Source organism: Capronia epimyces (assembly GCF_000585565.1).
Source record: "Capronia epimyces CBS 606.96 chromosome Unknown aczIQ-supercont1.1, whole genome shotgun sequence".
Taxonomy (NCBI): domain Eukaryota; kingdom Fungi; phylum Ascomycota; class Eurotiomycetes; order Chaetothyriales; family Herpotrichiellaceae; genus Capronia; species Capronia epimyces.
In genome coordinates this window covers 3,570,398-3,582,157 of record NW_006912904.1, presented here as the reverse complement: position 1 = coordinate 3,582,157, position 11,760 = coordinate 3,570,398, and the positions used below count along the sequence as shown (strand labels likewise).

General features: G+C 54.2%; 4 protein-coding genes across 4 annotated transcripts in view; 2 read left to right on the top strand and 2 right to left on the bottom strand.

Moving 5' to 3' along the window:
• The window catches only part of A1O3_01299 (uncharacterized protein), a gene marked incomplete at both ends in the record, with an annotated part of 1,583 nt that extends 867 nt beyond the window's left edge, over window positions 1–716 (top strand). The window contains one exon of the mRNA XM_007731447.1: window positions 259–716. Within this exon, the coding sequence (XP_007729637.1) occupies window positions 259–716 (458 nt within the window). The remainder of the gene's footprint in view (window positions 1–258) is intronic.
• Window positions 717–3,539: 2,823 nt separating this feature from the next.
• Window positions 3,540–4,949, bottom strand: A1O3_01298 (glycerophosphoryl diester phosphodiesterase; the record flags this gene model as incomplete). Its single annotated transcript, XM_007731446.1, has 2 exons — window positions 3,540–4,593; window positions 4,705–4,949. The coding sequence occupies 2 exons, from the start codon at window positions 4,947–4,949 to the stop codon at window positions 3,540–3,542; spliced, it is 1,299 nt and encodes a 432-aa protein (XP_007729636.1).
• Window positions 4,950–6,195: 1,246 nt separating this feature from the next.
• A1O3_01297 (MFS transporter, PHS family, inorganic phosphate transporter) lies at window positions 6,196–7,998 on the bottom strand (the record flags this gene model as incomplete). Its single annotated transcript, XM_007731445.1, has 2 exons — window positions 6,196–7,402; window positions 7,463–7,998. 2 exons carry the CDS (start codon window positions 7,996–7,998, stop codon window positions 6,196–6,198), a joined length of 1,743 nt encoding a protein of 580 aa, XP_007729635.1.
• Window positions 7,999–10,647: 2,649 nt separating this feature from the next.
• A1O3_01296 (uncharacterized protein) lies at window positions 10,648–11,353 on the top strand (the record flags this gene model as incomplete). Its single annotated transcript, XM_007731444.1, has 2 exons — window positions 10,648–10,893; window positions 11,219–11,353. 2 exons carry the CDS (start codon window positions 10,648–10,650, stop codon window positions 11,351–11,353), a joined length of 381 nt encoding a protein of 126 aa, XP_007729634.1.
• Window positions 11,354–11,760: the final 407 nt, after the last annotated feature.

The following is an 11,760-nucleotide window of genomic DNA, read 5'->3' as shown; positions in this document are numbered from 1 at the left end:
CCTGTTGTGTGTCCCTGTTGTGTGTCCCTGTTGTGTGTCCCTGTTGTGTGTCCCTGTTGTGTGTCCCTGTTGTGTGTCCCTGTTGTGTGTCCCTGCCGTCTCTGTCCCCATCCCATCAAACTTGATTTGATACTTTGGCCCATGCACAACATGACCAAAAACAGCCCAGGGGTTCTAGACTCACCCACACCATCATTCTACACTTAATTTGCACTTAATGCGCATTATCTAACCCGTATTGGTATTTGCACTTGGCAGGCTTGAACGGCCTCAAAGGTCTGACTCTGACCGACTTCGCCATCCTCACCACCACACAAGCGGACGGCGCCAACGCCAACGGTACTGTGACGATTCCGAACCCCTCGATCGCCACCTACCAGCTCGGCAACGTCAGCCTGGCCATGTCAGTGGCTGGTCTGCCGGTCGGCACCGCCACGCTCCCCGATGTGCTCCTCAAGCCCGGCAACAACAGTTTCCCCATGCGTGCCATCACCAACCAGACCGCCGTGGTTGATCTCATCTTCACCAACTACAAGTCGGGAATTCTGCCCATCGACATTGTCGGCAACACCAGCGTCTATGCCGGCAAACACCTGCCTTACTACGAGCAGGCCCTGCAAGCTAATAATGTCACCATCCGCCTCGACGTCATCAAGGCCCTAGAGGATGCTGGGCTCGCTCAGTATTTGGGGATCAATACCACCAGCACCGGATAGTGGCGACGAGTGGTAATAATGGTGATGGTGATGGTGATGGTAATGCTGGAAATACAGTTGGGTCGATCATTTGTCTGGGTCTGGGTCTGGGTCTGGGTCTGGATCTGCATATGCATTTGGATCCTCGATTCATTCCATCTTACTCACGGTCTTCTTTGTCCTGTCCGGCTATGTGCTCTCGGCCAAGCCACTCAGCATGATCCAGGCCGGCGATCACATGAGGCTAGGAGAGAATCTGGCCTCGGCGCTCTTCAGACGCTGGCTACGACTGCACATTCCTGTCATCTTACACACAGAGAGTGAGGGGGAGGGAGACGAAAGACGGAGACAAGAGAGAGGCAACATGTTAGATTCCAAGCATAGCGAGCGGCAGTGGCAGTGGCAGTGGCAGTGGCAGATCCAGACTCGCCTCGCCTCGAATCTAATCTTGGGTTGCTATATAATCACATCAATGATACCCATGTAGCAATGATATCTATGAGCAATGATATCTATGTATGTAGCAACCAACATCTTGCCTAGCGGTACAATATCCGCCTGTCTTTCTCCTTCTCCTCCTTCTTCTCCTTCTCCTTCTCCTTTTCCTTTTCCTTTTCCGCCCCTACTCCTGTCCTGACACAACATTGCCTGACACGACATTCAAACATTCATAGCTTTTCATCAAGAACCCATCGTCACCCTCCACCCTCCACCCTCCATTCAGAGCGGCAAGGAATCCTGGATAGCAGCAACGGCGGGCGGTGGGCGGCGGCACGGAAATGGGGTTCTCCACGACACTATCTGCACTGCATGGTGGATGTCGTGCTGGATGTCGTGCTGGATGTCAGGCTGGACCGTCGGGGGCGGTTTCCCCTTTTTCCTTTCCCCTTTCCGCGGCGAGCGGGCCATAGCGATATCATAGCCATAGGTAGCCATAGCCTCGACAGTATCAGTTCACTCAGAGTACCTACCCTGTGTCAAACTTACAGGAGGCTCAGGCTAAGGTACTAACATCACAGTAGGCATTCCCAGCCTTGCCTTGTCCTTTAACCAGAAGGCTTGTTATAAGGCTAATATAGGCACACCTATATATATAGTCTAGGCTCAGGCTCCCCCCATACCCATACCCATACCCCTTTAATAGTGAACATGGAACATTGAATTCAACCTTTGACACCCTGACATGACATGCAGAAGAAACCACTGATATGTCAAAGGTTGAAATGTTCCATGTTCTCTATTAAGGGTCGCAGGGGGAGCGCATGCTATATAGTGTGTGTAGCATGCCTAAACCAGCTTTCTGGTTGAAGGGCAAGGCTGGGAATGCCTAAGTTTGACATGATACTGATATTGATATTGATACTGACCCGATCGGATGCACCAAGCATGAACATGAGCACGAACACGAACACGAACACGATATACCGCCGCTGCTGTTTGAGCAAGTACGGATTCCTTCTTCAAGTCGGCCGTGTCCTTCCCTTGCTGTACAGCATATAGGTAGGTAGGTACGTAGGTAGGTAGATAGGTACGTAGGTATGTAGGTACGTAGGTAGGGTAGGCGTCTCGGTTGAAGATGGTCTATTCAGTCCACTTCCACGATCACGATTCCACGATCACGATTCCACGATTCCAGCTACTGACTGTTTCTTGGGCTTGGGCCACTTCTTCAGGTCCCTTGGACAGGCTTGGCCGCGTAGAAGTGGAACAGACAGAAGGCGAAGGCGAAGGTGAAGGTGATGGCAACGGCGAGGAGGACTAGCCCAACCGCAATGGCTCCGCAATGTAGTGCTCGCACCATTACCATTACCATTACCATTAACATTGTTTGATAGTGCTGTCATGTTGGGTCGGTCAGGCACTAATACTTCATGTTTGACAGTGAGTCGGGTCGGTCACGTACTATGTATCATGTCTGGAGCGTTGGAGGTTCATTCCCAAAGACGTGGAAGAGCTATAGCTATCTATAGCTTCGAGGTTCACTACCAATGGCGTCTCAAGAGGTATAGCTATAGCTTGGCCCAAGACATCTGGATCGGGATTAGGGGATGATAGACACCCCAAGCCTGACACAGCAGTACAGTACTCAGTGCTCTGTATGAAACTCTGCAGGAAACTCTGCCTTTGGCTCGGCGCTGTTCGTGTATCTTAATGACAACCTGGGGTTGGCTGGCCTGACGGTCGCCCAGCTCGCTTGTTTTGTCGGCTATAGATGTCAGACAGTGTCTTGTCGCTCGTATCTAGTCAAGTCTGTGCGGTAGTACAGTAGTGCAGGACAGGAGGGCAGTAGGGCAGTAGGACAGGAGGGCAGTAGGACAGGAGGGCAGTAGGACAGGAGGGCAGTAGGGCAGTAGGGCAGTAGTGTAGTAGCATAGTAGCGTAGTCAATGGCAGTGGAACTAGCATTAAGGAGTAGTATATACTGTATACTGTATACCAGGTCCTAGCTACCTATCCGGACATGTAGTCTTGGAAGTTTAACCTAATGTAATGCTGGGTGTATAGCTGTTCTCCGTAGCGTTGTTACTGTATTACTTATATACCTCTAGTAGTATGTACCTATGTACCTGTAGTATTATGTACCTATAGTATCTACCTTATGTACCTATGTACCTATTTATCTATAGTTCCCTACTGGCTGGTGGACCCGAGAGGGCATTGAGCTGAGCTGAGCTGACTGAGCTGGACCCAAGACTGGAATCCCCTTGCGGCGAGATGCTGTAGGGCATTGGCATGGCATTGGCATTGGCATTGGCAATAGATACCATACCCTCATCCCCCCTCTCCGTTTTCGCCTCCCCATCTCCTTCCAGGTCTTTTCTAACTCCTTCCACGTTTTGTCTGTCTAATGCCCCGGCCCCTTAAGTCCAAAACAATTGGCATAGTAAGTAACGGTAGCGGACCAGTCGGAGAACATGGCCTTGACACCGATTTGACGACCCAGCACATCCAGCACCTCGTACATCTGGCCGTCGTAATGCATGATCGGAGCCACGGAGGAATAGTAATAATCATCATCAGCCAGGACGCGGGTCAGCGGCCCCGAACGCTCAAAAGACCACGAGATGATTTCCAGGCCAGCCTGCTTAGCCACAATCGCATAGTCGGACGGCACGACCGTCTTGTTGTCCGGCCCGCCCACGGCCAGCAGGTAGTTGATGGGTGGAGAGATGATGTTGACCCCGCTGGCCTTGAGCGCAGGCAGACGATTGACGGCGGTGGTGAAGTTGGCCGGGTCGTCGCCGTCCTCGTCGAGGAAGACGGCTTGTGCCCCCCACGCCGGGTACTCGTTCAGCCAGAGATAGACGTCGGCCGGCGTGAAGGACTGCGGATAGACGCGCGCGGGGCTGATGCCGTGCGCGATGAACGTGTCGATCATGTCCCGCGCATATTGGGCCTGCGTGTAGCCGTGGAACGGCATGGGCACCGCCGCCGGAGGAGTCTTCAGTTCGGGCGTGAAGTTGCGATGGCCCGGCAGAGAATCAACCAGCTCGATGTAGCTGTCCAACGTCATGACTTGGCCACAGGTGTCGTAGAGCTCGGTGCGGAAGAAGGGCACCCCATGTTGGAAGTCCTCGGCCGTCGTGGCCGTCGCGTTGAACCCGTCCATCTTGCTGCAAAGAGACGTGAATTCTTCCGTGGTGATGTCGCTGGTGCAGCACAGAGCAGACGCCGCGTGCGTCGCGTTGGCCGGAGTGAACGGTCGCGTGCATTTGGCCGCCAGCTCGGGCCGGAGCAAGATGTCGGTCGTGGTATGCAGATCACACACGTCGTGCCGGCACACCAGGCCTCGATCTTTGGTGAAAGACACGTCACACTCCAAGATCCCGGCTCCCATTCTCGCTCCGGCCAAGGTCGACTGCACCGTCTCCTCCGGGATTTGTAGAGTGCCTCCCCCTCTGTTCCATGATGGAGATCTCTCAGCATATGACAGTGTCATGTTTCTAGAGAACATGGGTGGGAGCATATGACAGTGTCATGCTTCTAGACCACGGGTGGGCAATGCGTACCTGTGTCCAATGCTCCAGGAGGTGACTTCAAACGGACCATTCTCACACGACTCCAGCTTGGACTTGAGGGGTCCGTCGGTCATGTTCTGGATGAGGTAGTATGGACGAGGACCTAGAGAGACATAGTAATCATCTGGAACCGGCTTCTGTCCCTGTCCACCGCGACGCTCGAAAGGAAAGGCGCCCGCGAGGCCCAGGCCCGCGACCCAGGCGGTCAGGGCCAAACGACCGACTGCTGCATGCATTGCAGAGAAGCTGGAGCTGGAGCTGGAGCCTATTGAGGGTGAGGGGAGCAGGCCGATCTTGTCAATCGACTTGTAGAAGAAGACCGAGAACCCCCAAGCATCTTGTGACAAAAGCCGACGTTTTGTAGCTCGCGCTCGAGCTCGCACTCGTACCGCCGTATCCCGAACGCCGAAGCAGCTTCAGGTACAGGTCGAGCCAAGCTGCTCATATCCGGCACCACGTGGACGAATCGAGAGCGCGCACACGCTCCGATCATGACCAAAATGGGAGCTGGGGAGCTCTTCTCCGTTCTCACGACACCGCTGATGTCTTTGGATTGGAGACGGGGCGGGTTAGCTGCGAGCATCGCCCAGCACTTGCAGGGGCGCGGCAGAGATAGCAATCGCCTTGTCACGGTTTTGATAGGCAACCACTTGCTCGATCCGTGAGACGCTTTCGTATCGGACAAATAAGAGCGGGCAGTCGGCAACGTGGACTGTGTACCTGCATTCTGGAAGGCTGCCCTGATAGACACGATGGATCAAGTATGAAGACTGATGACCAAATAATGCAAAGACGCCTTGGGCCTCCGGCGTCATGGCCGGCATGAGTCTTTTATCAGCTGCCCTCCCAGTCCAATGATGCTCCCCCGTTTGCTGTAGCTCGAGCTCGACTGCTGCGTAGCTCCTTGGCGGTACAAGGCTTTGAAGTCCAGGGCTAAGGAGGCCGAAGGGCCCTAAGCCCCAGTACGCCTTAGGCCCTTGGGAACAAGGCGGTGCCACATACCTTATGAAACCCTCGCCGGATCGTTTCCGAAGAATTGGGTGCCTTGGCCCTCCGGCCTGACGAGTCCAATAGAACGGAGAACTGCCACCATGCAAATGGTCTGGAGGTCATCATTGGTCTCGGACAGCCTGACCTGAGAGGCGACGGCCAAGCCGGGCACGTACTCCGTAGGACCGGTGCGCGATATCTAGCCCAGCATTGAACCCAAGCGTGAGAGACAAGGTAGTAGACGAAGAAGAACAAGCGGCCAGGATACCTCCTCGCCGCCGGCGATTAATGAATACGTACGGAGTATACTTCCTAAATATGTAATCCACATTGCTCAATGAGCCCATACACCATCACCCTCCTCACAACCTGGGTATTTTGTTTGGGACGTACTGCAACCACCACTGAACCCCCCAAGGTTTATTCCCGCGGCATAGGATGGACAATTTCAACCTGGACAGGCCGGCGGATGCAACCCTTCTGCTCGCCTGCTTAGACGGTCGGCTTCTGTTCAGCAATCTCGTCGGGAGTCGAAGCGACCGGGTGGGCAGACGCGTAGGACTCCCTGCGGTGACCGGCACTCTCGGGATCGTAGTTCTTTGTGCCAGGCACTTCGCCGGCCAGCTCTTCGAGCGTCTTGCGCTTAGTCTCGGGGATGAGCAAACTGGTGAAGACACCGCAGAGCATGAAGAGGGCAAAGATCTCCATGACGTGGTTGAGCCAGGGAGATGGGTTCGCCTTGGTCGGGTGACCTCTGGTACGAAGAGGCCCAAACACGCACTGCGCGATGATGGCGCCGACCTTGCCGGCGGCGGCGGAGAGACCATGCGAGGTGGATCGGTACCGGGTGGGGAAACACTCGCCGGGGACAATAAAGGTGGTGCTGTTGGGGCCAAAGTTGAAGAAGAACTGGGCCAGGACGTACAAAGCCAACAGGCCTCCTTCGTGGAGCTTGTGGTAGGCAAAGCCGATGATGACAAAGATGATGGTCAAGAGGGAGAAGCCCATCACTTGGATCGGTTTCCGACCAATGGTGTCGACAGTCGCGACGGTGACCCAGTACCCGGGAATGGCGCCGGCGCAGACGATGATCAGGTTGCCAATGGCGGTGTTGCGGAAAATCAGGTACACGTTGCTTCCGCTCGCGTACCCGATGGCGCTGAGGATGACGGAGTTGTTGAGACCGAGACCGTAGTAAGCCACGTCGAGGAAGAACCAGGACCCAGCCGTTCCCAAAAGGACCTTTCCGTGCCTCCATTGGCCGTAATGGCGCCAGAAGTCGCGCCAGGAAGCCTTGGGGGGGTCCAGACGCGTACGGGAATCTTGAAGGACGGCGGCACGGCTGACCTCGTCGGGATGGCCTTCGCGCATGCCCGTCTTGTAGGCCTGGACATCTGCCACTGCTTTTTCCGAGTCTCGGGCCACGTCGAACGTGTAGCGGGGGGTTTCAGGGATGGTGAGCCGGAAGTATAATGCGATACAGCCTGGCACCGCGCCAAACCCGACGATGACACGCCACATCTTGTCCACGGCCAGCAGACAAACGCCGTCACAAAGGTCGACGGACTTGGCGGTAATGAGAGATTGCTTGAAGCCGGCGGTCACGATCAAGGCCACGATGGCGGCGGTGAACTGGCCGATACCTTGCATGGCGAACACGGAGCCCATCATGGCACCTCTCCATTTGGTGGTGGCGAATCTGGAAGGGCGTGGTCAGCCATGGTCGGCCAGTGATTGCCAATGATCGGGGAAAACTCACTCGGAAGTAATGATGGAGGACAAGGGATAGTCACCACCGATACCGACACCCATGATAACACGCCAGAAAATGATGAGTCCCACCACCGAAATGGCACGAGAATCCGACGAGAGAGCCTGGGCGAGCGTGGCAAATATAATCAGGATCAGTTCCAGGCCATACATTCTCTTTCGGCCGACCACGTCGGCAAGGTAGCCAAATGCCACCTGACCAATGACAGTACCGCCGGAGGTGGCGACCTTGATGGCGGTGTCGGAGTTGGACGGGATTTTGCCTGCGTTTTTGGGATTGGGAGCATCCTGCCAGTACACGACACCCAACATGGCCGTGACCAGGTTGATGGCGAAGATATCGTAGGAGTCGGTGAAGAAACCAATCCCGGCGACGACGATGGCGCGGACATGGTACCAGCCAAAGGGAGCCTTGTCGATCTCGGCCAGGGCCAGCCGTCGTCGCTCATTGGGGTCCTGGATATGGGCAAAGTCGTTGTGGAAGTTGTGGAAGGCAGCATTGCCGCCCGCAGTTTTGGTAGCCATCGCGTGCAGCCGGTTGCCCAGAAGCTTCCAAGGACCAAGGAAGTCAAGAAGAGACAAGAAAGCTTGTTCCCAACAAGAGGTGTGGGAAAAGGAGTCGGCGGCACCACACCAAGGTCGGTCGGCGTGTCCTACATATATAGTATCTGTTTATGGGGTGAAGAAAAGAAAAGGTCGGGCGGGTCCATCGAGGAGCAAGTGGATTCGTGCATAGCAAACTCAAGCCTCAACGTGAGTCCTCGAGAGTTGTAGGTGAGCGGCATCGCCCACGCCGAACAGGGTCCTAAAGACTGGCGATAGACCCTGTTTAGGCCGGGCTCTCGACCGGCCTGGGCCAATGAGGGAGGCATCAATAGGCACGCAGCGTTCAAAAAGGCACAAGGGGCCCAGTATGGGACGGGAGGGCAGCACCAGAGATTTGCTCTCCGTTGACTGTTGGTGCAAAATTCAATCGGGTCGCCCCCTGTATCGCACCATCTCGGCCACTTCTCGTGGCTAGATCCATCGCTTGCAGGTGCCACTTCGTTCGAGAAGCCTGTACGGCGGTGGATTGGGGTAAGAAAGCTCAGGCGTGGAAGTGGAAGCAGCCAAGCGCGCCGTCCAGAGTGGTGTTACTTCAGAAATCAGAAATCAGAAATCATTAACCCACGGGCTCACAAGGCGCGATCGCGATAGGGAGCAGGGCAGCGAACCAAAGCCGGTGATAACGGAACGTGCACTGACTGAGAGCCGCGCGAATTGATCGTCCCTCGCGATTGGCAGTCCGTTTGGCATCGTATCGCATCGTATAACGCGCGACTAGGCTGATCTCGTGAAGGAAAGAGAGCCCGACAGAGATGAGCGTGGATCTGCAATATCGATCCCTCTCTTCTCGTCTCGTCTGTCGCCTGCGGTGCAGTTGCCTGACACATGCGCAGCACCGGAGATCAAGCAGATCAGACAAAGGACGGGGATGGGGACAGGGTCAGGGTCAGGGAGGGTCAGGGCCGGATGAGAACGAGGACGAGGGCGGGGGTCGAGTTGATAGCCGCTTTGCCCGATGCAGCTCTAGCGCAGGCACGTGCTGGCTATTGGCAGGTCGGCCTCTGCACACGTTTTCTCTTGATTGGCTGTGAACCAACGTCTGAGTAACACGGCACCAGAAAAGGCAAGAACAACCCGCTACTACAACCAACCACAACCACAACCTTACTGCACACTGCGCACTGCGACGACTAAAAAGTACCTGCCTGGGTCCCTACCTAAGGTACTCTACAGACTCTGGAGTACTAAGCAGTACTCCGTCCAACTGCTGCTGCTGCTCCCGACACGCTTTCTCCGACACTCTGATCGGTTGCCTAAAGTCGACGCGCCGGTGTTGCATTGACGCCCATGCTAAACTAAGCTCCGACTTGATCGAGGGCGACGAAAGGTGAGTCCCACGTGTCGAGAATACAATTACACTCCATCCCCACCTCCAACTTGCTAGGCTGCGTCTTGCCGAGTCTGACTCTCATTCTCATGCCGCCTGGTCGGCAGTGGCCATCTCCTGAACCGGATTCGGTTCGGTTGCGAACATTGCAGCGCTCGCTTGGCTCAAAAGTCCAAGTGATCAAGCATTCTGAACCATCCAGCCCGCGGCACGGCATCATCCGAGGTAGGCTGCTGCTCCCTCGTTCTCGCCTTCCTGATCGACGTTCAGAATCCAGAAACAATCGGACGCAGTCCTCCACCACATCTCGATCTCGCTCGGCACAGATACCTCCTGCTGGTCGGACGATGATCGTGACTATCACCAAACTACGGAGCACGGCTTTACCAGCCTGATCTCGATACAAGAGAGCAAATCGGTCCCTACCAGCTGGAGCAGGCAGTCGTATTCAGCAAGCTCACCTGATTACGGAAACCCAACTCTACAGAGTACGGATACAGCTACGTAACAAATAATGGATACAAACGTGTTGTGGCGACCACCACGACCCCCACTGATCCTACAACACGATCACAACCTGAAAAGAAAAAAATGGCACATCTACTCTGATATAGTGTCCGTGCAACACCGAGATCGCCCGCAATGGCTTTCAAGGGACCACCGTTGTGGTTGCGATTCTGGTCCTTGGCCTCTGTGTACCTGTACCGGTACCGACACAGACTCCTCTCTCACCACACTACTGCCACGAGCTATTGCCTTTTCAAATGGATCTGGCACCAAGGTGGTAGAGCTACCCACTGCAACCACAGTACACCTGCATATCAGATCTAAGATCCACTCGATACTCTTGGATCACTACACTGACAGAAGGGCTGTAGTATAGGTAACGTCTAATGTCTACTCCGTAGTGCATAAAAAAATCAGGCATTTCATGCATTTCCCTCACTCCAAACGGCCCCTTTCCGGGTCTGGCCTCCCCGTGGCCAGTGTTCTACCCTTACCCAGACACAGCTAGCTGATGCCGACGTGCCTTTCTCCTCCCAGAAGCCACGTGGGTGGAAACGTGGTGTCGGACGAACTCTCAAGATGCTAATGACAATATCACTATCCGTGCACTCCGAGCACTAACTACTCCATAAGGTAGTTAGTGCACCACAGCAATATGACGATGCACACCAATATGATAACTTTGTAGTTAACTCAACAACTTCTCAATAAAACGCGTAATATCTCAACCAACAATGCCTTCCAACGCTCAATTGATTGAGGAGAGGGTCCTCCAGGCATATAACGCGTACGAACGTGACGAATATAGCAATATCAAGGCTGCCGCGGAGGTATTCGATGCTCCTTATCAGCGCGTACGGAGGAGGCTCCAAGGCCTTCCAGGCGCGCCAACAAGAGGTGGACATAATAAGAGGCTCTCAGTTAAGCAGGAGAGTGCTCTCTATACACTTATAAAGCGCTATAACGACCTCGGCCTATCCGTACGCCCTATAGTCAGATGGCTAATCATATCTTACAACAGGCGTACGAGCATAAGAATATCGATAGCCCACCAGCACTCCCAGCACTCTCTCATGAATAGACCAGGCGCTTTCTGGCCAGGTATCCCGAGCTTATCGTCAGGAAGAGAAAGCCTGTTAGTACGTATCGTCTATCTCTCGAGACTGACCACTATAACTCGATTACAGCGCACTTCGAGCGCTTTGAGAAGATCAAGGAGTACGCGATCATCGACGACGATATCTCCTATATATATAAGACCGGCTTCTCGACTAGCGTTAGCAGGGCCTATAAGGTCGTTACCAGACGAGAGAACAAGCACTCGAGGCGCTTAATAGGCAGGTTGCTATCAAGATACTCAGGAACTTCTCTGCCGAGAGCGCCGCCGAGGGCGTCGGCGACGACGATAGGGCGACGACGACGTCTCAGAAATGGCTGTAAGCGCTTATATATATACCTATAGTACGACACCACCGTACGGCACCATCAACAGTCGATCTCAATCGATATTATATCAACACCACCTGTTGCGATTTGAGCACTTTGACAACCTCGCTCGGTTGTGCTATATGAGATCGCAATCATCTCAACCACCGTACGTCGAGTAATGAAAAATTAGACTTGATGCTATCATAGTACTAATTTACTAAGGATTTGCATCATGTACAATAGAATATTAGCACTGTGGCGCCTGTAAACATCATAAAACCTCATGGTGCGCTTACCACGTTATCATATTGGTGTGCATCGTCATATTGCTGTGGTGCACTAACTATGGAGTAGTTAGTGCTCGGAGTGCACGGATAACTCAAGAGTCAACACTGCTACTAGAGAAAAAGCATTCCTTG